The sequence below is a fragment of the Oncorhynchus mykiss genome, chromosome 12 (assembly GCF_013265735.2).
Source record: "Oncorhynchus mykiss isolate Arlee chromosome 12, USDA_OmykA_1.1, whole genome shotgun sequence".
Classification (NCBI taxonomy): Eukaryota; Metazoa; Chordata; class Actinopteri; order Salmoniformes; family Salmonidae; genus Oncorhynchus; species Oncorhynchus mykiss.
In genome coordinates this window covers 93,727,507-93,754,830 of record NC_048576.1, presented here as the reverse complement: position 1 = coordinate 93,754,830, position 27,324 = coordinate 93,727,507, and the positions used below count along the sequence as shown (strand labels likewise).

General features: G+C 40.0%; 1 protein-coding gene across 1 annotated transcript in view; it reads left to right on the top strand.

The window, feature by feature from the left end:
• LOC118937784 (vesicular glutamate transporter 1-like) overlaps positions 1-25,812 on the top strand; it is a 66,392-nt gene extending 40,580 nt beyond the window's left edge. The window contains exons 3-13 of the mRNA XM_036939250.1: positions 896-1,014; positions 2,867-2,981; positions 3,127-3,214; positions 8,506-8,592; positions 9,938-10,080; positions 10,375-10,524; positions 12,290-12,422; positions 16,192-16,302; positions 20,339-20,466; positions 23,105-23,174; positions 23,805-25,812. Coding sequence (XP_036795145.1) covers positions 896-1,014; positions 2,867-2,981; positions 3,127-3,214; positions 8,506-8,592; positions 9,938-10,080; positions 10,375-10,524; positions 12,290-12,422; positions 16,192-16,302; positions 20,339-20,466; positions 23,105-23,174; positions 23,805-24,064 — 1,404 coding nt within the window. The 3' untranslated portion in view covers positions 24,065-25,812. The remainder of the gene's footprint in view (positions 1-895; positions 1,015-2,866; positions 2,982-3,126; positions 3,215-8,505; positions 8,593-9,937; positions 10,081-10,374; positions 10,525-12,289; positions 12,423-16,191; positions 16,303-20,338; positions 20,467-23,104; positions 23,175-23,804) is intronic.
• The last annotated feature ends 1,512 nt before the right edge of the window (positions 25,813-27,324 follow it).

Below are 27,324 nucleotides of genomic sequence, written 5' to 3'. Positions count from 1 at the left end.
TGTTTAATGAGGAAAATATTTACTATGACTGTCTGTTTAATGAGGAAAATATTTACTATGACTGTCTGCGCTAACGAATCAAATGTAAATATCTGAAAAGGGGAGGCTCTTTGAAGTGACCGATGGTTCTATGTGGCACTCTTTCTTCTCAAAGAACCATTTTCTTGAAGCGGGTTTTCCCCTTCTTTCTTCGCTGTCTGAATGGTAGCAAATAACCTTGCTAGCTAGTGATGTGGGAAGAGGAGGGTTGGGGTCAGGGGGTTTGGGGTCAGGGGGTCAGGTCAGGGGGAGGGCTGGCTACAGGCCACAACAAAGGTTGTACCTTTGGGCTTGGAGGCTCATAGTGTGTGTAACCTAACGTAGCAGGTGTAAAAATAAATACCTGAGCGGGGTCCACACATCCATGTTTCAGGGGAAAAGCAAGCTAGGTTGAAGATACTGTATCAATGAAAACCGCATACTTCCGGTTGTTTCCGACCTCGCTGAGGTTGGAGTGTGTCCAAGCTTTATTTTTGTGCAGAGGAAGAAGAATACCGTCAATGGACAATGTACTTTGATTTGAAAATACTTATTTATAATCACAATCAGCACCTTTTGAAGTGTAGCCTTTATCAAGGTGCTTGGGAAGCTAACACAAGTCTTCAGGTCTCAGGCAAGGTTTCTCATCACTCAAGCATTATTTAACGAACCCACTCCGCTACACATCCGTAGTCATGGGTTGTGTTCATTAGGACACGCAACGAAAAAATGCTTCAAAAATGTTCTGCCACTGAAAATCTAAATGAGCGTTTCTTATTGTACAAATCCAGGTAGTCCCTTGCTCCCAGATGGTTTTCTTCCGTTTGGTGCCTTATGAGCACAACCATGGTCACTCCTCCTCTTTCTCTCCCCCCAGGCAGCACAGTTCAGCTGGGATCCAGAGACCGTGGGGATGATCCACGGGTCCTTCTTCTGGGGATACATCGTCACACAGATTCCCGGAGGTTTTATATGTCAAAAATATAAAGCTAACAAGTAAGTACATTTTAGGATACATTGTCACACAGATTCCTGGAGGTCTCATATGTCAAAAATATAAAGCTAACAAGTATGTATGTTTTAGCATGCTTTGGGATGATTATTCCTGTATTGATTGACTGATTTTCTTATTGTATGTCAATACCTTTCCTCAAACGTGTCGGAGGTCAACTTTTTTACTACTAGGATTCATTTGACTAAAGTATACATTATATTTGACTCAAATATACGTTATAGTTGACCTAAGTATACATTATATTTGACTTAAGTATACATTCTATTTTACAAAAATTTACATTATATTATACTAGAGTAAACATATTTGACTAAAGTATACATTATATTTTACTAAACTATGCTTTATATTTTACTAGAGTATACATTATATTTTACTAAAGTTTACATTATATTTACTAAAATATACATTATATTTTACTAAACTATACATTATATTTTACTAGAGTATACATTATATTTGACTAAAGTGTACATTATTTTGACTAAAATATACATTCTATTTTACTAGAGTATACATTATATTTGACTAAAGTATACATTATATTTTACTAGAGTATACATTATATTTGACTAAAGTATACTAAAATATACATTATATTTTACTAAACTATACATTATATTTTACTAGAGTATACATTATATTTGACTAAAGTTTACATTATATTTGACTAAAGTATACATTATATTTTACTAGAGTATACATTATATTTTACTAGAGTATACATTATATTTTACTAGAGTATACATTATATTTGACTAAAGTGTACATTATTTTGACTAAAATATACATTCTATTTTACTAGAGTATACATTATATTTGACTAAAGTATACATTATATTTTACTAGAGTATACATTATATTTGACTAAAGTATACTAAAATATACATTATATTTTACTAAACTATACATTATATTTTACTAGAGTATACATTATATTTGACTAAAGTTTACATTATATTTGACTAAAGTATACATTATATTTTACTAGAGTATACATTATATTTGACTAAAGTATACATTATATTTTACTAGAGTATACATTATATTTTACTAAAGTTTACATTATATTTGACTAAAGTATACATTATATTTTACTAGAGTATACATTATATTTGACTAAAGTATACTAAAATATACATTATACTATGGCTGATGATGTTGCCTCAATCAAAAAGTTATGTATTCATTTTTACTAATGAAGTATAGACGGAGCCCTTATAGTCAAGGGTTTCCTTCCATCAGACATTTTGAACTGCTACAAAGGTTGGGACAGTCTCATCAATAACACCAAAGACATTTCTCTCAGGATTGGGGTTAATTACATGTTGATATCAGTCAAATGAAATGAAAACCAGCTCATGAATTGAAATCTTTATAGAATTTAAATATTTCATCTTCATAGAAAATATTTGCCAATAATTACTTCCTGAATTAAACAAAATTGAAAATTAAACAGACCCCAAATGAACCATGGTCTCTATCGCTCTCAGTGGTTGAAATGAAGGCTGGTCTCTATAGCTCTCAGTGGTTGAAATGAAAGCTGGTCTCTATAGCTCTCAGTGGTTGAAATGAAGGCTGGTCTCTATAGCTCTCAGTGGTTGAAATGAAGGCTGGTCTCTATAGCTCTCAGTGGTTGAAATGAAAGCTGGTCTCTATAGCTCTCAGTGGTTGAAATGAAGGCTGGTCTCTATAGCTCTCAGTGGTTGAAATGAAAGCTGGTCTCTATAGCTCTCAGTGGTTGAAATGAAGGCTGGTCTCTATAGCTCTCAGTGGTTGAAATGAAGGCTGGTTGTGTTTGTCTCTGACTGTTTCTGTCTTGGTGTGTTTCAGCGTGTTTGGCTTCGCCATAGTGGCCACATCCACTCTCAACATGCTGATTCCATCTGCTGCTCGTACACACTACAGCTGTGTCATACTAGTCAGGATATGCCAAGGCCTCGTCGAGGTACTTAGAGTGCATCTGTCTCTCTCACTCTGTGTGTGTGTGTGTGTGTGTGTGTGTGTGTGTGCGTGCGTGCGTGCGTGCGTGCGTGCGTTGAATATTATGTTTGGATATTTACTGTGTGCATCACTTCATTACTTCCCTATAGGGCGTATCTTACCCAGCATGCCATGGGATCTGGGCCAAATGGGCCCCGCCTCTAGAGAGAAGTCGACTGGCCACAACAGCATTCTGTGGTAAGATACTAAAATAAATGGATTTAAACATCCTCTCACGCTCTCCCTCCCCTTTTCTCTCTCTTAAACCACACAATGAATGAATGAATTTCCCCCGGGGATAATAAGGACTACTCTACACATTACTGGATCCAACCATTTGTGATGTCTACTTGATGTTCTTGTCAAGAGGGTAGCTAAGATGTGCTTATAAACAACCTCAACATTATAGTAAAGTTCCCTATTGGTAACATCCCCAATAAATCTAGTGCAGCACATTGTCTTCCTACATACTGTATGCATGCATTCCACAGGAGGTTGGTGACACCTTAATTGGGGAGGATGGGTTCGTGGTAATGGCTGGAGTGGAATGGATGGAATGGTATCAAATACATGCCATTCCATTCGCTCCATTCCAGCCATTATTATGAGCAGTCCTCCCCTCTACAGCCTCCATTGATGCATTCTCAGCTGCAGGAAGTGTATGTAGCCCTTTACACTCCAGGGTCCAGGTATGAGAGATCAAAATGGCAGATTTGGTCACTGATAAGAGCTTAAATTTGAGGCACGTTCAAATGATGCTTTTACCTAAACTAGATGGAGATTTGTAATGGACCGTTGTTGGATTGTAGTGGATTGTTGTTGGATTGTAGTGGACCGTTGTTGGATTGTAGTGGATCGTTGTTGGATTGTAATGGATCGTTGTTGGATTGTAGTGGATCGTTGTTGGATTGTAGTGGATCGTTGTTGGATTGTAATGGATCGTTGTTGGATTGTAATGGACCGTTGTTGGATTGTAGTGGATCGTTGTTGGATTGTAATGGATCGTTGTTGGATTGTAGTGGACCGTTGTTGGATTGTAGTGGACTGTTGTTGGATTGCATAACATTGTGTGATGGTGGGGATTAATTGTGTGATGGTGGGGATTTTTATTTATTTATTTCACCTTTATTTAACCAGATAGGCAAATTGAGAACAAGTTCTCATTTACAATTGCGACCTGGCCAAGATAAAGCAAAGCAGTTTGACACATACAACAACACAGAGTTACACATGGAGTAAATCAAACATACAGTCAATAATACAGTAGAAAAATAAGTCTATATACAATGTGAGCAAATGAGGTGAGATGAGGGAGGTAAAGGCAAAAAAGGCCATGGTGGCGAAGTAAATACAATATATCAAGTAAAACACTGGAATGGTAGATTTGCAGTGAAAGAATGTGCAAAGTAGAAATAGAAATAATGGGGTGGGAGCAAAATAAATAAATAAATACAGTAGGGAAAGAGGTAGTTGTTTGGGCTAAATTATAGATGGGCTATGTACAGGTGCAGTAATCTGTGAGCTGCTCTGACAGTTGGTGCTTAAAGCTAGTGAGGGAGATAAGTGTTTCCAGTTTCAGAGATTTTTGTAGTTCGTTCCAGTCATTGGCAGCAGAGAACTGGAAGGAGAGGTGGCCAAAGGATGAATTGTTTTTGGGGGGACCAGAGAGATATACCTGCTGGAGCGTGTGCTACAGGTGGGTTCTGCTAAGGTGACCAGTGCGCTGAGATAAGGGGGGACTTTACCTAGCAGGGTCTTGTAGATGACCTGGAGCCAGTGGGTTTGGCGACGAGTATGAAGCGAAGGCCAGCCAACGAGAGCGTACAGGTTGCAGTGGTGGGTAGTATATGGGGCTTTGGTGACAATGGATGGCTGTGATAGACTGCATCCAATTTATTAAGTAGGGTATTGGAGGCTATATTGTAAATTACATCGCCGAAGTCGAGGATCGGTAGGATGGTCAGTTTTACGAGGGTATGTTTGGCAGCATGAGTGAAGGATGCTTTGTTGCAAAATAGGAAGCCAATTCTAGATTTAACTTTGGATTGGAGATGTTTGATGTGAGTCTGGAAGGAGAGTTTACAGTCTAACCAGACACCTAGGTATTTGTAGTTGTCCACATATTCTAAGGCAGAACCGTCCAGAGTAGTGATGCTGGACGGGCGGGCAGGTGCAGGCAGCGATCGGTTGAAGAGCATGCATTTAGTTTTACTTGTATTTAAGAGCAGTTGGAGGCCAGTGAAGGAGAGCTGAATGGCATTGAAGCTTGTCTGGAGGGTTGTTAACACAGTGTCCAACGAAGGGCCAGAAGTATACAGAACAGTGTCATCTGCGTAGAGGTGAATCAGAGAATCACCAGCAGCAAGAGTGACATCATTGATGTATACAGAGATGAGAGTTGGCCCGAGAATTGAACCCTGTGGCACCCCCATAGAGACTGGCAGAGGCCCAGACAACAGGCCCTCCGATTTGACACACTGAACTCTATCAGAGAAGTAGTTGGTGAAACAGCCGAGGCAATCATTTGAGAGACCAAGGCTATCGAGTCTGCCGATGAGGATGTGGTGATTGACAGAGTCGAAAGCCTTGGCCAGGTCAATGAATACGGCCGCACAGTATTGTTTCTTATCGATGGCGGTTAAGATATCGTTTAGGATATTGAGCGTGGCTGAGGTGCACCCATGACCAGCTCTGAAACCAGATTGCTTAGCGGAGAAGGTGCGGTGGGATTCGAAATGGTCGGTGATCTGTTTGTTGACTTGGCTTTCGAAGACCTTAGAAAGGCAGGGTAGGATAGATAGGTCTGTAGCAGTTTGGGTCAAGAGTGTGTGTCCCCTTTGAAGAGGGGGATGACCGCAGCTGCTTTCCAATCTTTGGGAATCTCAGACGACACGAAAGAGAGATTGAACAGGCTAGTAATAGGGGTTGCAACAATTTCGGCAGATCATTTTTAGAAAGAAAGGGTCCAGATTGTCTAGCCCGGCTGATTTGTAGGGATCCAGATTTTGCAGCTCTTTCAGAACATCAGCTGACTGGATTTGGGAGAAGGAGAAATGGGTAAGGCTTGGGCAGGTTGCTGTGGGGGGTGCATTGCTGTTGACCGGGGTAGGGGTAGCCAGGTGGAAAGCATGGCTAGCCGTAGAAAAATGCTTATTGAAATTCTCAATTATAGTGGATTTATCGGTGGTGACAGTTTCCTATCCTCAGTGCAGTGGGCAGCTGGGAGGAGGTGTTCTTATTCTCCATGGACTTTACAGTGTCCCAGAACTTTTTTGAGTTTGTGTTGCAGAAAGCAAATTTCTGCTTGAAAAAGCTAGCCTTGGCTTTTCTAACTGCCTGTGTATATTGGTTTCTAACTTCACTGAAAAGTTGCATATCACGGGGGCTGTTTGATGCTAATGCAGAACGCCACAGAGTGTTATTGTGTTGGTTAAGGGCAGTCAGGTCTGGAGAGAACCAAGGGCTATATCTGTTCCTGGTTCTAAATTTCTTGAATGGGGCATGCTTATTTAAGATGGTGAGGAAGGCATTTAAAAAAATAACCAGGTATCCTCTACTGACGGGATGAGGTCAATATCCCCCCAGGATACCCAGGCCAGGTCGATTAGAAAGGCCTGCTCGCTGAAGTGTTTCAGGGAGCGTTTGACAGTGATGAGTGGAGGTCGTTTGACCACTGACCCATTACGGATGCAGGCAATGAGGCAGTGATCACTGAGATCTTGGTTGAAAACAGCAGAGGTGTATTTAGAGGGCAAGTTGGTTAGGATAATATCTATGAGGGTGCCCGTGTTTATGGCTTTGGGGTGGTACCTGGTAGGTTCATTGATATTTTGTGTGAGACTGAGGGCATCAAGCTTAGATTGTGGGAGGGCTGGGGTGTTAAGCATGTCCCAGTTTAGGTCACCTAGCAGCACGAGCTCTGAAGATAGATGCGGGGCAATCAGTTCACATATGCAAATGCAGGGCTTTGTTCCAAATAAAATGTTTCACCTAGCCCAAATGTTGCATGAATATTCTTATTATGTCACTGAATGTATCCAGCATATTTCCAGATTATATTATTGACAAATGCTGTGAAAAGTCCAGTAAATGTAAATATCAACAGTAATGTAATTGCTTGGATTGTATCCTCACCTTTGTTCTGTTTTCCCTTTCAACTGCTACCATGGTTATGCTTTTTAAATGTCTTCTCTTTCAACTGCTACCATGGTTATGCTTTTTAAATGTCTTCTCTTTCAACTGCTACCATGGTTATGCTTTTTAAATGTCTTCTCTTTCAACTGCTACCATGGTTATGCTTTTTAAATGTCTTCTCTTTCAACTGCTACCATGGTTATGCTTTTTAAATGTCTTCTCTTTCAACTGCTACCATGGTTATGCTTTTTAAATGTCTTCTCTTTCAACTGCTACCATGGTTATGATTTTTAAATGTCTTCTCTTTCAACTGCTACCATGGTTATGCTTTTTAAATGTCTTCTCTTTCAACTGCTACCATGATTATGATTTTTAAATGTCTTCTCTTTCAACTGCTACCATGGTTATGCTTTTTAAATGTCTTCTCTTTCAACTGCTACCATGGTTATGCTTATTAAATGTCTTCTCTTTCAACTGCTACCATGGTTATGCTTTTTAAATGTCTTCTCTTTCAACTGCTACCATGGTTATGCTTTTTAAATGTTTTCTGTTAGAAACATTTCTGTTTGTCCCTGTCCACATACAGTATGTAATGGGTTATAACTGTAATGCTGTGAATCAGTGAAGGCCCATTTCTGTTTGTCCCTGTCCACATACAGTATGTAATGGGTTATAACTGTAATGCTGTGAATCAGTGGAGGCCCATTTCTGTTTGTCCCTGTCCACATACAGTATGTAACAGGTTATAACTGTAATGCTGTGAATCAGTGGAGGCTGTTGAGGGGAGGACGGCTCATAAAAATGTCTGGAACGGAGCGAATGGAATGGCATCAAACACATGGAAACCATGGAAACCATATGTTTGATGTATCTCATACCATTCCACCTATTCCGCTCCAGCCATTACCACGAGCCCATCCTCCCCAATTAAGGTGCCACCAACCTCCTGTGCTGTTACTTTTCATAGACATTGACAATGAACAGGACTTGTCAATGTGTAAACATTAGTGAAGCCACCTTATCAGTTTAGGAGGCAGCATAATATTTTCTAGCAAAGAGCTAATTAACTGTTCTTACTGTAAGTTAATTGTTTCTCTCCACAGTTAGTTGGCTAGGTTAGCTAGTTAGTTAGTTCGTTAGTTCGTTAGTTCGTTAGTTGGCTAGGTTAGTTCATTAGCTTGCTAGCTAATCTCAAAACCCAGAAACAAATATTGTGTGAGCTAGTTCGCTATTGCTACTGACTTTGATTGTGGGTGCTGAGGTGTTCAGATCTGGCCTGACTGAGGCATTACACAACAACAATAGAAACATCAATGTTTCATATTTCTGTGTCTTGCTCTTTCTTTGTGTCACAGGTTCCTATGCGGGAGCTGTGGTGGCCATGCCTCTTGCTGGGGTGTTGGTTCAGTATGTAGGGTGGCCTTCAGTCTTCTACGTCTATGGTGAGTAAAACCAACCGGGCAGTACCGAGTTTAACTGTCTCATCACCATACAGGTCCCCTAAGATAAACCCCTGCAAGCTTAGCCTAGTGGTTAGAGCGTTGGACTAGTAACCGGAAGGTTGCAAGTTCAAATCCCAGAGCTGACAAGGTACAAATCTGTCGTTCTGCCCCTGAACAGGCAGTTAACTCTCTGTTCCTAGGCCGTTCTTAACTAGTTAAATAAAGGTAAAATACAAAAAAAAATTAGTGGGTGGCCCCTGCTCAGCTGCCTACTGCCCATGACCCAGTGTTGGTAGCCCAGACTATTGAAAGTGGTATGCTGACTACTCAGTTAGCCAGTGCTACCCTCCTTTGGGGAGCTAGCGGTATAGCACCAGTTCATAGGAGGAGAGCGGTAGAGACATGGGTCTTGCTAAGCTTGCTGGGTATTTTTTCTGTGACAATGACATCCAAACTGACACAATTTATGTTATTGCAAACGTGTCATCACTGTAGTGTACTGTAGAGACCATTCTCCCGACCCTACCTTTCTCCTTACTCCACCCTTCTCATTTCCTACCCTTCTCTCCCCTCTTTACCTCTCTTCCACTCTCATCCTCTCTCTCTGCTCTCTCTCTCCATTTGACCTCTCTCCTCTCTCGCGCCTCTTTAACTCTACCGCTCTCCTCCTCTCTCTCCCTCTTACCTCTCTACCTCTCTCCTCCTCTCTCTCCCCCTTTACCTCTCTCCTCCTCTCCCCCCTTTACCTCTCTACCTCTCTTCTCCTCTCTCTCCCCTCTTTACCTCTCTACCTCTCTCCTCCTCTCTCTCCCCCTTTACCTCTCTACCGCTCTCCTCCTCTCTCTCCCTCTTACCTCTCTACCTCTCTCCTCCTCTCCCCCTTTACCTCTCTACCTCTCTACCTCTACTGCTTTCTCTCTCCTCTTTACCTCTCTACCTCTCTCCTCATCTCTCTCCCCCTTTACCTCTCTACCGCTCTTCTCCTCTCTCTCCCTCTTACCTCTCTCCTCCTCTCCCCCTTCACCTCTCTACCTCTCTCCTCCTCTCTCTCTCCTCTTTACCTCTCTACCTCTCTCCTCCTTTCTCTCTCCTCTTTACCTCTCTACCTCTCTACCTCTCTACCTCTCTACCTCTACTGCTTTCTCTCTCCTCTTTACCTCTCTACCTCTCTCCTCCTTTCTCCCTCCTCTTTACATCTACCTCTCTCCTCCTTCTCCTCTTTACATCTCTTCCTCTTTCCTCCTCTCTCCTCTCTCTCTCTCCTCTTTATCTCTCTACCTCTGTCATCCTCTCTCTCCCCCTTTACCTCTCTCCTCCTCTCTCTCCCTCTCCCTCCCTCTCCCAGGCAGTTTTGGGATAGCATGGTATCTCTTCTGGATCCTGGTGTCGTATGAAAGCCCGGCAGCCCACCCCACTATCACCCCTGAGGAGAGGAAGTACATTGAGGAAGCCATCGGAGAGTCAGCAGGTTTTGCCAATCCTCTACAGGTAAGCACCAAGACGCATGAAACATTTTATTTCAAACAAACTGCACTGTCTCACACACACACACTGCACCACTTTTCTTTTTGCTTGTGACTTGTGCACACACACACACACACACACACACACACACACACACACACACACACACACACACACACACACACACACACACACACACACACACACACACACACACACACACACACACACCACATCCCTCTATAATTTCACTTTTTTGCTGTGTGAGAGCTGGTGAGGACTGTGAGCACAACCATCTCTAATTCCTCCTTGTTGCAGAAATTCAAAACCCCGTGGAGAGCATTCTTCACGTCCATGCCGGTGTACGCCATTATCGTAGCCAACTTCTGCAGGAGCTGGACTTTCTACCTGCTTCTCATCAGCCAGCCGGCCTACTTTGAGGAAGTGTTTGGCTTTGAGATCAGCAAGGTGAGACAGAGTTTTAATTATGAATTAACCCCTATCCCCTATTACCTATCCCCTATCCCCTAGCCTCTATCCCCCTAGCCTAGCCCCTAGCCTCTATCCCCTAGCCTAGCCCCTATCCCCTGGCCCCTATCCCCTAGCCCCTAGCCTCTATCCCATAGCCCCAAGCCTCTATCCCATAGCCCCTATCCCCTAGCCTAGCCTCTATCCCCTACCCTAGCCCCTATCCCCTAGCCTAGCCCCTATCCCCTAGCCTATCCCCTATCCCCTAGCCTAGCCCCTGTCCCCTAACCTAGCCCCTATCCCCTAGCCTAGCCCCTATCCCCTAACCTAGCCCCTATCCCCTAGCCTAGCCCCTATCCCCTAGCCTAGCCCCTATCCCCTAGCCTCTATCCCCCTAGCCTAGCCCCTAGCCTCTATCCCCTAGCCTATCCCCTGGCCCCTATCCCCTAGCCTCTATCCCATAGCCCCTAGCCTCTATCCCATAGCCCCTATCCCCTAGCCTAGCCTCTATCCCCTACCCTAGCCCCTATCCCCTAGCCTAGCACCTATCCCCTAGCCTCTATCCCCTAGCCTAGCCCCTATCCCCTAGCCCCTAGCCTATCCCCTATCCCTAGCCCCTAACCTAGCCCCTATCCCCTAGCCTAGCCCCTATCCCCTAGCCTAGCCCCTGTCCCCTAACCTAGCCCCTATCCCCTGGCCTCTAACCCCTAGCCCAGAGAAAAACAACTGGTGGTCTACGGGTTAAATTTGGCCCACCATAGTTTCACATTTTTTGTTTTTGTGAAGAAAACAGGCATGGGCATGGGAAACATATGTTTACATTTACAAAGCAAGTGAAATAGATAATAAACTAAAGTGAAATAAACAATCAAAAATTAACATTAAACATTACACTGACACGTTTCAAAGGAATAGACACATTTCAAATGTCATATTATGGCTATATACAGTGTTATATTGATGTGAAAAATAAATAAACATAAATATAAACATAAATAAATATGGGTTGTGGTGTTTGTTCTTCACTGGTTGACCTTTTCTTGTGGCAAAATGTCACAAATCTTGCTGCTATGACACACTGTGGTATTTCACCCAGTAGATATGGGAGTATAGAAAAATTGGGTTTGTTTTGGAATTCTTTGTGGGTCATTGTGATCTGAGGGAAATATGTGTATCTAATATGGTCATACATTTGGCAGGAGGTTAGGAAGTGCAGCTCAGTTTCCACCTCATTTTGTGTGCAGTGAGCACATAGCCTGTTTTCTCTTGAGAGTCATGTCTGCCTACGGGAGCCTTTCTCAATAGCAAGGCTATGCTCACTGAGTCTGTACAGTACATAGTCAAAATGTATGTCAGTCACAGTGGTCAGGTATTCTGCCACTGTGTTCTCTCTGTTTAGGGACAAACAGCATTCCAGTTTGCTCTGTTTTTTGGTAAATTCTTTCCAATGTGTAATTATCTTTTTGTTTTCTCAATGATTCGGTTTGGTCTAATTGTGTTGCTGTCCTGGGGATCTGTGGGGTCTGTTTATGTTTGTGATGGCTTTGTTATAGAAGGTTGAGGAATTGCTTCGTTTTAGGTGGAATTGAACTATTTTAACTATTTTCTGGATTTTGATAATTAGGGGGTATCGTCCTCATTCTGTTCTGCATGCATTGTTTGATGTTTTAAGTTGTACACAGAGGATGTTTTTGCAGAAGTCTGCATGCAGAGTCTTAATTTGGTGTTTGTTCCATTTTGTGAATTCTCTCTCTCTCTCTGTCAGGTGGGGATGGTGTCGGCCTTGCCACATCTGGTGATGACCATCATTGTGCCCATCGGGGGACAGCTGGCCGACTACCTTCGAACACACAACATCATGACCACCACCAACGTCAGGAAGCTCATGAACTGTGGAGGTGAGAGGCCACTCCACAGTGAACGTTCCCCTATATAGACACAGATCTGGGGTCAGTTTTGCATTTCCCTCACTAGTGGTTCAAGTTAGGATTGGGGGAGGGGAAGTTGATCCTAGATCTGTACTTCAGGGAAACTTAGATTCGAAAACAAACCCATTTGAGAGGTGTTAGCTGGTGTTAGCTGAGCAGGGGGAGGGAGAGACCGAGTCAGAGAGGGGTGGGTCGTGTTGCAGGATAACTTTTATGTAATACACTTCATTTCAAATTTGTAGTGTAATTTCAGATTCAACCTTTCAAAAACTGTCCATGAATTCTAATCCACATAATAATTCACATTTCCTGTTGCTGCTGGATTAGTTTCATGCTGTAGCAAACTGGCTCAAATGAAAATCCTGTAGTTATGAGAGAGAGAGAGAGAGAGAGAGAGAGAGAGAGATAGAGAGAGAGAGAGAAGGCCCAAACAGCTGATGACGAAGATGTGTGATTGTGAGTGTAAAATAAAGTGTGTGACTGTGGCGGCAGCTTGTTCATGAGGGCATCATGTGTGTAACAGCAGTATTAAAGTGCCTGAGAGAGCACGGTGTATGACGGTGGCACCACACAGACATGTTCTGCTGCTGTGAGCTAGTGGTAGTGGTGCGCTAGCCGGGATCAAACTGATGATTCTACAGCTGGGACTGCGCTAACACAAGCATGCTGTGTACGCATCACTGGTCCCTCTGCTAATGAGAGCAGTCTCACAGAATAGAACAGGAGATAGGTAACTCTCAGTGCCAGAACTACGTTAGCTCAACGTCCCAACACAACCTATTTGTGTCAGAGAGGGGAAGAACAAAACCATCGAACCAATAAAAAGGAATGCAGAACGTTCTCTAATTGTTATATAAACAGAAGGAATGCAGAACGTTCTCTAATTGTTATATAAACAGAAGGAATGCAGAACGTTCTCTAATTGTTATATAAACAGAAGGAATGCAGAACGTTCTCTAATTGTTATATAAACAGAAGGAATGCAGAACGTTCTCTAATTGTTATATAAACAGAAGGAATGCAGAACATTCTCTAATTGTTATATAAACAGAAGGAATGCAGAACATTCTCTAATTGTTATATAAACAGAAGGAATGCAGAACATTCTCTAATTGTTATATAAACAGAAGGAATGCAGAACGTTCTCTAATTGTTATATAAACAGAAGGAATGCAGAACGTTCTCTAATTGTTATATAAACAGAAGGAATGCAGAACGTTCTCTAATTGTTATATAAACAGAAGGAATGCAGAACGTTCTCTAATTGTTATATAAACAGAAGGAATGCAGAACGTTCTCTAATTGTTATATAAACAGAAGGAATGCAGAACGTTCTCTAATTGTTATATAAACAGAAGGAATGCAGAACGTTCTATAATTGTTATATAAACAGAAGGAATGCAGAACGTTCTCTAATTGTTATATAAACAGAAGGAATGCAGAACGTTCTCTAATTGTTATATAAACAGAAGGAATGCAGAACGTTCTCTAATTGTTATATAAACAGAAGGAATGCAGAACGTTCTCTAATTGTTATATAAAACAGAAGGAATGCAGAACGTTCTCTAATTGTTATATAAACAGAAGGAATGCAGAACATTCTCTAATTGTTATATAAACAGAAGGAATGCAGAACGTTCTCTAATTGTTATATAAACAGAAGGAATGCAGAACGTTCTCTAATTGTTATATAAACAGAAGGAATGCAGAACGTTCTCTAATTGTTATATAAAACAGAAGGAATGCAGAACGTTCTCTAATTGTTATATAAACAGAAGGAATGCAGAACGTTCTCTAATTGTTATATAAACAGAAGGAATGCAGAACGTTCTCTAATTGTTATATAAACAGAAGGAATGCAGAACGTTCTCTAATTGTTATATAAAACAGAAGGAATGCAGAACGTTCTCTAATTGTTATATAAACAGAAGGAATGCAGAACGTTCTCTAATTGTTATATAAACAGAAGGAATGCAGAACGTTCTCTAATTGTTATATAAACAGAAGGAATGCAGAACGTTCTCTAATTGTTATATAAACAGAAGGAATGCAGAACGTTCTCTAATTGTTATATAAACAGAAGGAATGCAGAACGTTCTCTAATTGTTATATAAACAGAAGGAATGCAGAACGTTCTCTAATTGTTATATAAACAGAAGGAATGCAGAACGTTCTCTAATTGTTATATAAAACAGAAGGAATGCAGAACGTTCTCTAATTGTTATATAAACAGAAGGAATGCAGAACGTTCTCTAATTGTTATATAAACAGAAGGAATGCAGAACGTTCTCTAATTGTTATATAAACAGAAGGAATGCAGAACGTTCTCTAATTGTTATATAAACAGAAGGAATGCAGAACGTTCTCTAATTGTTATATAAACAGAAGGAATGCAGAACGTTCTCTAATTGTTATATAAACAGAAGGAATGCAGAACGTTCTCTAATTGTTATATAAACAGAAGGAATGCAGAACGTTCTCTAATTGTTATATAAACAGAAGGAATGCAGAACGTTCTCTAATTGTTATATAAACAGAAGGAATGCAGAACGTTCTCTAATTGTTATATAAACAGAAGGAATGCAGAACGTTCTCTAATTGTTATATAAACAGAAGGAATGCAGAACGTTCTCTAATTGTTATATAAAACAGAAGGAATGCAGAACGTTCTCTAATTGTTATATAAACAGAAGGAATGCAGAACGTTCTCTAATTGTTATATAAACAGAAGGAATGCAGAACGTTCTCTAATTGTTATATAAACAGAAGGAATGCAGAACGTTCTCTAATTGTTATATAAACAGAAGGAATGCAGAACGTTCTCTAATTGTTATATAAACAGAAGGAATGCAGAACGTTCTCTAATTGTTATATAAACAGAAGGAATGCAGAACGTTCTCTAATTGTTATATAAACAGAAGGAATGCAGAACGTTCTCTAATTGTTATATAAACAGAAGGAATGCAGAACGTTCTCTAATTGTTATATAAACAGAAGGAATGCAGAACGTTCTCTAATTGTTATATAAACAGAAGGAATGCAGAACGTTCTCTAATTGTTATATAAAACAGAAGGAATGCAGAACGTTCTCTAATTGTTATATAAACAGAAGGAATGCAGAACGTTCTCTAATTGTTATATAAACAGAAGGAATGCAGAACGTTCTCTAATTGTTATATAAACAGAAGGAATGCAGAACGTTCTCTAATTGTTATATAAAACAGAAGGGATATAATATGTGCCAAATGGTAGATGCTTTAATCCAGAATGACTTTACAGTTCAGTGAGGGCAAACATTATAGTATCTGTATATACACAATTCCTGTGGGAATTGAACCCATGACCTTGGCATTGCTAGCGCTCTGCTCTCACCAATTGAGCCACACAGGATCATCATCATCACGTCACTGGCACAGGGCATGGGCATGACAGAAGGGGCAAATTAAAATGATCCACTCAACAAACACGACTAGGACAAGACATTAATGATAAAATTGCAATATGTAAATTTTTGGGGCGAAAAATTCTAAAAGTTATCCCAGCTCTCTAAATATATGTCTCTGCCCACAACCTATGTTTGTCACAGAGTGCAAAACTAAATGATGATCAACACCCCCACCCACCCCTAATACCAGGACAAACATTAGAGTCAAAGGGTCCTTTCCATATTCTGATCTTTCGTGTTTGTTGTTAGTGGTGATTGTAATATGTTTAGTTGTGGTTCCTGTTTTATCACCAGGGTTTGGAATGGAGGCCACCTTCTTGCTGGTGGTGGGATACTCTCACACCAAGGTCATGGCCATCTCCTTTTTAGTCATCGCTGTGGGCTTCAGCGGATTTGCCATCTCAGGTAAGAACGTGAAGGATTTTCTCTCCCACAAACAAACAGACTTTAGGACCGTCACTACATCGCTACAGAGCTGTGAGAAACCATATTTAAATTCATATTCAGTTGTTGTGTGATGAGCGTTCTGGCACAAAAATGGTGGGTGCTCCACATTGGTGGGGGATGAGGTGAGTTTCCTCCTTGCTATGTAAAACGCTTTGAGGACCTCAGTTGGTAGAAAAGCACTATATAAATCCAATCCATGAATTATTAATGATCTATTTGTTTTGAACTGTCAGGGATGTTCTGTTGATGACGTATGTTTGTGGCTAGCTATTAAACACCTATCCAGGCATTGTGAGATCATGTGTCTGAAGTGTAGTCAGACTGGAACGTGTTACACTGTCTGTGCATGAGCATTGGTAGAATCCTCAGTGATGAATGCTTTGTGATGCAAAGGTATGGGTGTCATCTCCCGCCTCTGACTCTGTAATCTGATTTGTCAATTCACTTTGGAGAAAGACAACAACCAATCAGTGAGGGTATTCTTCTGTCAAATTGTAGGTCTGAGAGACGATGCTCAGTTGCACCACTCGCTGGATAAATGGAAGTGAAATGTCCCACTCGTAATTCAATACATGTAGGTTTACCGAGTAACAACAGTCAGGAAGATAATACCAAACTGTCAGTTAGGTTTACTGAGTAACAACAGTCATGAAGACAATCCAAACTGTCAGTTAGATTTACCGAGTAACAACAGTCAGGAAGATAATACCAAACTGTCTGTTAGGTTTAATGAGTAACAACAGTCAGGAAGACAATACCAAACTGTCTGTTAGGTTTAATGAGTAACAACAGTCAGGAAGACAATACCAAACTGTCAGTTAGGTTTACTGAGTAACAACAGTCATTAAGATAATACCAAACTGTCAGTTAGGTTTACTGAGTAACAACAGTCATGAAGACAATACCAAACTGTCTGTTAGGTTTACTGAGTATCAACAGTCAGGAAGATCATACCAAACTGTCAGTTAGGTTTACTGAGTAACAACAGTCAGGAAGACAATACCAAACTGTCTGTTAGGTTTACCGAGTAACAACAGTCAGGAAGATCATACCAAACTGTCTGTTAGGTTTACTGAGTAACAACAGTCAGGAAGACAATACCAAACTGTCTGTTAGGTTTACTGAGTAACAACAGTCAGGAAGATAATACCAAACTGTCTGTTAGGTTTACTGAGTAACAACAGTCAGGAAGATAATACCAAACTGTCTGTTAGGTTTACTGAGCAACAACAGTCATGAAGATAATACCAAACTGTCAGTTAGGTTTACTGAGTAACAACAGTCAGGAAGATCATACCAAACTGTCTGTTAGGTTTACTGAGTAACAACAGTCATGAAGATAATACCAAACTGTCTGTTAGGTTTACCGAGTAACAACAGTCAGGAAGATAATACCAAACTGTCTGTTAGGTTTACTGAGTAACAACAGTCAGGAAGATAATACCAAACGGTCTGTTAGGTTTACTGAGTAACAACAGTCAGGAAGATCATACCAAACTGTCTGTTAGGTTTACTGAGTAACAACAGTCAGGAAGATCATACCAAACTGTCTGTTAGGTTTACTGAGTAACAACAGTCAGGAAGACAATACCAAACTGTCTGTTAGGTTTACTGAGTAACAACAGTCAGGAAGATAATACCAAACTGTCTGTTAGGTTTAATGAGTAACAACAGTCAGGAAGATAATACCAAACTGTCTGTTAGGTTTACTGAGTAACAACAGTCAGGAAGATAATACCAAACTGTCTGTTAGGTTTAATGAGTAACAACAGTCAGGAAGATAATACCAAACTGTCTGTTAGGTTTACTGAGTAACAACAGTCAGGAAGATAATACCAAACTGTCTGTTAGGTTTAATGAGTAACAACAGTCAGGAAGATAATACCAAACTGTCTGTTAGGTTTAATGAGTAACAACAGTCAGGAAGATAATACCAAACTGTCTGTTAGGTTTACTGAGTAACAACAGTCAGGAAGATAATACCAAACTGTCTGTTAGGTTTACTGAGTAACAACAGTCAGGAAGATAATACCAAACTGTCTGTTAGGTTTAATGAGTAACAACAGTCAGGAAGATAATACCAAACTGTCTGTTAGGTTTACTGAGTAACAACAGTCAGGAAGATAATACCAAACTGTCTGTTAGGTTTAATGAGTAACAACAGTCAGGAAGATAATACCAAACTGTCTGTTAGGTTTACCGAGTAACAACAGTCAGGAAGATAATACCAAACTGTCTGTTAGGTTTACTGAGTAACAACAGTCAGGAAGATAATACCAAACTGTCTGTTAGGTTTACTGAGTAACAACAGTCAGGAAGATAATACCAAACTGTCTGTTAGGTTTAATGAGTAACAACAGTCAGGAAGATAATACCAAACTGTCTGTTAGGTTTAATGAGTAACAACAGTCAGGAAGATAATACCAAACTGTCAGTTAGGTTTACTGAGTATCAACAGTCATGAAGACAATACCAAACTGTCAGTTAGGTTTACTGAGTAACAACAGTCAGGAAGACAATACCAAACTGTCAGTTAGGTTTACTGAGTATCAACAGTCATGAAGACAATACCAAACTGTCTGTTAGGTTTACTGAGTAACAACAGTCAGGAAGATAATACCAAACTGTCTGTTAGGTTTACTGAGTAACAACAGTCATGAAGACAATACCAAACTGTCAGTTAGGTTTACTGAGTAACAACAGTCAGGAAGATAATACCAAACTGTCTGTTAGGTTTACTGAGTATCAACAGTCAGGAAGACAATACCAAACTGTCTGTTAGGTTTACTGAGTATCAACAGTCAGGAAGATAATACCAAACTGTCTGTTAGGTTTACTGAGTAACAACAGTCAGGAAGATAATACCAAACCTAAGGACTGTTCTTTCATTTTCAGACATTGAAAGTGATTTTGGTTGAAATGGTCATGCTATGGGGAAAAAATGGGCTATAATCAGATTCTTATGAGGTTTTTAGTCTTATTTTAGGGTTAGGATAAGGTTGTGGTTATGGTAGTGTTGTGGTTAGGGTTAGGATAAGGTTGTGGTTATGGTAGTGTTGTGGTTAGGGTTAGGATAAGGTTGTGGTTATGGTAATGTTGTGGTTAGGGTTAGGATAATGTTGTGGTTAGGGTTAAGATAAGGTTGTGGTTATGGTTAAGATAAGGTTGTGGTTATGATAATGTTGTGGTTAGGGTTAAGGTAAGGTTGTGGTTATGGTAATGTTGTGGTTAGGGTTAGGATAAGGTTGTGGTTATGGTAATGTTGTGGTTAGGGTTGGGATAAGGTTGTGGTTAGGGTTAGGATAAGGTTGTGGTTATGGTAATGTTGTAGTTAAGGTTAGGATAAGGTTGTGGTTATGGTAATGTTGTGGTTAAGGTAATGTTGTGGTTAGGGTTAGGATAAGGTTGTGGTTATGGTAATGTTGTGGTTAGGGTTGGGATAAGGTTGTGGTTAGGGTTAGGATAAGGTTGTGGTTATGGTAATGTTGTAGTTAAGGTTAGGATAAGGTTGTGGTTATGGTAATGTTGTGGTTAAGGTAATGTTGTGGTTAGGGTTAGGATAAGGTTGTGGTTATGGTAATGTTGTGGTTAGGGCTGGGATAAGGTTGTGGTTAGGGTTAGGATAAGGTTGTGGTTATGGTAATGTTGTGGTTATGGGAACGTTGTGGTTAAGGTAATGTTGTAGTTAGGGTTTGGGTAAGGTTGTGGTTAGGGTTAGGATAAGGTTGTGGTTAGGGTTAGGATAAGGTTGTGGTTATGGTAATGGTATGGTTAAGGTAATGTTGTAGTTAGGGTTTGGGTAAGGTTGTGGTTAGATTAGATTAGGCAGCCTACTGGTGATAAGGAAAGCCTCATACTTCAGTTGTTTGTAGCATGGTCAGATGGTGAGTCTCTCCAGACAGGCTGCTACATAGCGGGAGATTTGGTTCTGGGTTCCAAACCAACATATTTCTCTGCATTTCTCCTGTCCCCCCATCCCTCCCTCTCTCTTCAGGTTTCAACGTGAATCACTTGGATATTGCCCCCCGCTATGCCAGCATTTTGATGGGCATTTCCAACGGAGTGGGCACCTTGTCGGGAATGGTGTGCCCTCTTATAGTGGGCGCCATGACCAAACACAAGGTACCAAGACACACAGAGCTCTGTTCAATCAAACTGGCATTACATTTAGCCAGTTACATGGAGGTGAATTAAGACACACAGAGCTCTGTTCAATCAAACTGGCATTACATTTAGCCAGTTACATGGAGGTGAATTAAGATACACAGAGCTCTGTTCAATCAAACTGGCATTATATTTAGCCAGTTACATGGAGGTGAATTACCAAGACACACAGAGCTCTGTTCAATCAAACTGGCATTATATTTAGCCAGTTACATGGAGGTGAATTACCAAGACACACAGAGCTCTGTTCAATCAAACTGGCATTACATTTAGCCAGTTACATGGAGGTGAATTAAGACACACAGAGCTCTGTTCAATCAAACTGGCATTACATTTTAACAGTTACATGGAGGGGAATTACCAAGACACACAGAGCTCTGTTCAATCGAACTGGCATTACATTTAGCCAGTTACATGGAGGTGAATTAAGACACACAGAGCTCTGTTCAATCAAACTGGCATTACATTTAGCCAGTTACATGGAGGTGAATTACCAAGACACACAGAGCTCTGTTCAATCAAACTGGCATTACATCTAGCCAGTTACATGGAGGTGAATTACCAAGACACACAGAGCTCTGTTCAATCGAACTGGCATTACATTTAACCAGTTACATGGAGGTGAATTACCAAGACACACAGAGCTCTGTTCAATCAAACTGGCATTACATTTAGCCAGTTACATGGAGGTGAATTAAGACACACAGAGCTCTGTTCAATCAAACTGGCATTACATTTAGCCAGTTACATGGAGGTGAATTACCAAGACACACAGAGCTCTGTTCAATCAAACTGGCATTACATTTAACCAGTTACATGGAGGTGAATTAAGACACACAGAGCTCTGTTCAATCAAACTGGCATTACATTTAGCCAGTTACATGGAGGTGAATTAAGATACACAGAGCTCTGTTCAATCAAACTGGCATTACATTTAGCCAGTTACATGGAGGTGAATTAAGACACACAGAGCTCTGTTCAATCAAACTGGCATTACATTTAGCCAGTTACATGGAGGTGAATTACCAAGACACACAGAGCTCTGTTCAATCAAACTGGCATTACATCTAGCCAGTTACATGGAGGTGAATTACCAAGACACACAGAGCTCTGTTCAATCGAACTGGCATTACATTTAACCAGTTACATGGAGGTGAATTAAGACACACAGAGCTCTGTTCAATCAAACTGGCATTACATTTTAACAGTTACATGGAGGGGAATTACCAAGACACACAGAGCTCTGTTCAATCAAACTGGCATTACATTTAGCCAGTTACATGGAGGTGAATTAAGATACACAGAGCTCTGTTCAATCAAACTGGCATTACATTTAGCCAGTTACATGGAGGTGAATTAAGACACACAGAGCTCTGTTCAATCAAACTGGCATTACATTTTAACAGTTACATGGAGGGGAATTACCAAGACACACAGAGCTCTGTTCAATCAAACTGGCATTACATTTAGCCAGTTACATGGAGGTGAATTAAGACACACAGAGCTCTGTTCAATCAAACTGGCATTACATTTAGCCAGTTACATGGAGGTGAATTAAGACACACAGAGCTCTGTTCAATCAAACTGGCATTACATCTAGCCAGTTACATGGAGGTGAATTACCAAGACACACAGAGCTCTGTTCAATCAAACTGGCATTACATTTAACCAGTTACATGGAGGTGAATTAAGACACACAGAGCTCTGTTCAATCAAACTGGCATTACATTTAGCCAGTTACATGGAGGTGAATTAAGACACACAGAGCTCTGTTCAATCAAACTGGCATTACATTTAGCCAGTTACATGGAGGTGAATTAAGACACACAGAGCTCTGTTCAATCAAACTGGCATTACATTTAGCCAGTTACATGGAGGTGAATTAAGACACACAGAGCTCTGTTCAATCAAACTGGCATTACATTTAGCCAGTTACATGGAGGTGAATTAAGACACACAGAGCTCTGTTCAATCAAACTGGCATTACATTTAGCCAGTTACATGGAGGTGAATTAAGACACACAGAGCTCTGTTCAATCAAACTGGCATTACATTTAGCCAGTTACATGGAGGTGAATTACCAAGACACACAGAGCTCTGTTCAATCAAACTGGCATTACATTTAGCCAGTTACATGGAGGTGAATTACCAAGACACACAGAGCTCTGTTCAATCAAACTGGCATTACATTTAGCCAGTTACATGGAGGTGAATTAAGACACACAGAGCTCTGTTCAATCAAACTGGCATTACATTTAGCCAGTTACATGTAGGAGCAGTTTCCCAGACACAGATTAAGCCTAGTCCTGGACTAACATGTAGGCAGGTCCCAGATCAGTCTGTGCTTTACCTACTTCATTGTCATTGTCAAGACAATTCCATGAGTTGTCGGCAAGACAGCAGAAAAAGACTGAAATGAAATTTCAATGGACATGATTTAATGAGAATGGTTTTTACTCCAGGACAAGGCATTAGGTCTAATCATAAACTGCTTGTAAACTATTCAGCTGTCCAGAATTTGTCAACGTGATGGTTCTAACATGTTTCTATTTCCATAATTCCCGATCTTAAAACCTCTTCTCTCTCTCTCTCTCAGACACGTGAAGATTGGCAGGGTGTCTTCCTCATTGCTTCAGTTGTTCACTATGGTGGAGTGATTTTCTATGGTATGTGTTTATGTGTTGGTTCCTGTGTGAAGCTCCAGTCAGTCCTTCAATGAACCTATAGTTCAGGGAGTCTTTGTGAATTGTATACAAATGGTTAATTTCATCAACAAACCACGTGTGAGGGGTTTCTAAATCACATGACTCCTATGTGAATCGCAATTAAATGATGTGTAAAATACTGGGAATCCAGTGCCAATTTAGTGTGAACCACAAATGAATCGACTGTGGCTCATGTAAATCACCAATATACGAATGAATGCAACTTGAGTTCTGCCGAAATCTTATTTGAATCCAAGATGAATGACTGATATAAATCCTTCACCAAATCAATCATGTGTGAACCCTAAAGGAAATTCAGAATGAATTAAATTTAAAAATCATGTTTGAAACTAATTGCGTGAATTCAATCACAATTGAGAATGTGATTACTCATTTGAATTCACTTTGCCACATAAAGTATTAATCACATCGTAGCAAAAGGTTTCGCTCACCTTTCTAATTGGACAAGCTCAGTTAGTCCCTTTCTGTTTCCATCAGTTTTCTTCCAATTGGTGCCTTATGAATAGACCGAGGTGTGAATCTAATGTGACCCAAACCTGATTCTGAATTATCCTCCTGGCTCTTTCCCAGGAATCTTTGCGTCAGGGGAGAAGCAGCCGTGGGCGGACCAGGAGGACACCAGCGATGAGAAGTGTGGCATCATCGACGAGGACGAACTGGCCAATGAGACGGAAGAGATGTACCGCACTGGCGGAGGGGGGCAGTACGGAGCCATGAGCCAGCCAACAGCGGGCCCCAACGGAGGAGGGGGTGCTGGAGGGGGGGCAGGGTGGGTCCAGGACTGGGAGAAGACGGAGGAATATGTTCAGCCTCCGGGATACAACCAGTAACTCTACAGAGGGGAGGGAGAGAGGGAGCTCACATAATGCCCTATTCAGACTTGAGATAAGTTGACTAAACGTGGACCTTAGTCTAAAAAGGCTGACTTAAGTCCATGTTAAGTATACTGTCCCTTTCTCAAGTCTGAAGAAAGGGGAGATAGGGAAGAGAGGGGAGATAGGGAAGAGAGGGGAGATAGGGGAGATGGGGAAGAGAGGGGAGATAGGGAAGAGAGGGGAGATAGGGAAGAGAGAGAGAGGTGAAATAAGAAAGGGCAGATGGTTTGGAAAATGACATGTAGTGAGGGAAGATAGAGGGTTAGCAAATTGTCATAGGTGTGTTTTTGTATATACGTACATTTACACATGTGGGACATTATATGAATTGTATGCATTTGAATAAGTGTGTGTGTGTGTGTGTATGTGTGTGTGTGTGTGTGTGTGTGTGTGTGCGCGCGCGTGCGTGCGTGTGCGTGCGTGCGTGCGTGCATGAACATTTTGCCTGTTGACCCTGAAACTCTAATTGGGTCACTGTTGCTCACTCATCAGTTGAGTTTAATTTACATGTAATTTACTTTCAAACGAATAATTCTCCATGAGCTGTCTGTCGGCTTTGTGAGTGTCTCTGGAAATCAAATGTAAGTGTCTCGTTTTTGAAAAGCTTGTTGTTTATAAGCATGGGTGGTATGGATGACTGCGACTCGGCCCAATGCTTATTTTCAGTTGCTACTGGCCTATGTTGCACACAGCAGTCCAATGTTTCGAGCATCGGCAAAGTGGGCATTATATCCATGAGAAAGGGCCATGGGTTACTCCACTGAATCCTGTCAGAGAGCAGTTAAATGGTGCTCCAGAATTCTGTCATTATTGTCACATTACCCTCTCAGTATTTTAGGCATTTTGCCAAAATCACTGAATGCACTTATATGTAGAAGTCAATATTTACTGTATGTAGGCTACTGTTCCTTTCTATATACGTTTCTATGTATTAGACAGTATTCTCCCGAAGTGTGTGTGTGTGTGTGTGTGTGTGTGTGTGTGTGTGTGTGTGTGTGTGTGTGTGTGTCTGTGTGTGTGTGTGTGTGTGTGTGTGTGTGTGTGTGTGTGTGTGTGTGTGTGTGTGTGTGTCGGGTGCAGGTGCTGGAACATTGTGCGGTGAGCATGCTGTAATGATGGTTTCATGGGTGCAGTGAGTGCACCACACAACGTGTCCATGTGACAAGAGAAGTAATGATGACTTAGGATGTTAATGTGTGAACACACGCTGCTTTATTATTTCATTTGATGAAACTTGTCGGCCTGTCAGTGAATGACTGACTGTTGGTGAATTGTGTGTTAACCTTTTGTGCAGTGATGGAAAACATGTGCGGTTGCCATTGCACCACAGCGTGCAATGTGTGTCTAGTACTGGTCTTTAGCAATATGAACTGTATCTTCAGGTGTGTGTGTTCTGTCATACTATACAGTGTATGTTTGCGAGGCTAAGGGGGACTGTATGCTTTACGTGTCCTGAACAGAACATTTGAGCAACCAATCCTGGACTTGTTACTCTAGTTGTTGTTGTTGTTGTTGTTTTTCTGTTGATTTCTTTTGTCTCTTGGATTCTTACTTTCCTGTTTCCATGTTCTCCTCCGTCTTGTTGAAACGTACCTGTGGGGATACAACATGTGAAAACACATACAGACATATACATACAAAAACACACAACAAATATGACATGTATGAAATATGTATATGTGTAAAATAAAAGGTGTATATAAAATGGTCTCATCGTTATTAGTCACATAGCATATATACATATATATAACCATCGTTATTAGTCATATAGCATATATACATATATATAACCATCGTTATTAGTCACATAGCATATATACATATATATAAAATGGTCTCATCGTTATTAGTCATATAGCATATATACATATATATAACCATCGTTATTAGTCATATAGCATATATACATATATATAACCATCGTTATTAGTCACATAGCATATATACATATATATAAAATGGTCTCATCGTTATTAGTCATATAGCATATATACATATATATATAACCATCGTTATTAGTCATATAGCATATATACATATATATAAAATGGTCTCATCGTTATTAGTCACATAGCATATATACATATATATAACCATTGTTATTAGTCATATAGCATATATACATATATATATAACCATCGTTATTAGTCATATAGCATATATACATATATATAAAATGGTCTCATCGTTATTAGTCACATAGCATATATACATATATATAACCATCGTTATTAGTCATATAGCATATATACATATATATAACCATCGTTATTAGTCATATAGCATATATACATATATATAACCATCGTTATTAGTCATATAGCATATATACATATATATAACCATCGTTATTAGTCATATAGCATATATACATATATATAAAATGGTCTCATCGTTATTAGTCACATAGCATATATACATATATATAAAATGGTCTCATCGTTATTAGTCATATAGCATATATACATATATATAAAATGGTCTCATCGTTATTAGTCACATAGCATATATACATATATATAACCATCGTTATTAGTCATATAGCATATATACATATATATATAACCATCGTTATTAGTCATATAGCATATATACATATATATAACCATCGTTATTAGTCATATAGCATATATACATATATATAACCATCGTTATTAGTCATATAGCATATATACATATATATAACATGGTCTCATCGTTATTAGTCACATAGCATATATACATATATATATAACCATCGTTATTAGTCATATAGCATATATACATATATATAACCATCGTTATTAGTCATATAGCATATATACATATATATAACCATCGTTATTAGTCATATAGCATATATACATATATATAACATGGTCTCATCGTTATTAGTCACATAGCATATATACATATATATATAACCATCGTTATTAGTCATATAGCATATATACATATATATAACCATCGTTATTAGTCATATAGCATATATACATATATATAACCATCGTTATTAGTCATATAGCATATATACATATATATAACATGGTCTCATCGTTATTAGTCACATAGCATATATACATATATATAACCATCGTTATTAGTCATATAGCATATATACATATATATATAACCATCGTTATTAGTCATATAGCATATATACATATATATAACCATCTTTATTAGTCATATAGCATATATACATATATATAACCATCGTTATTAGTCACATAGCA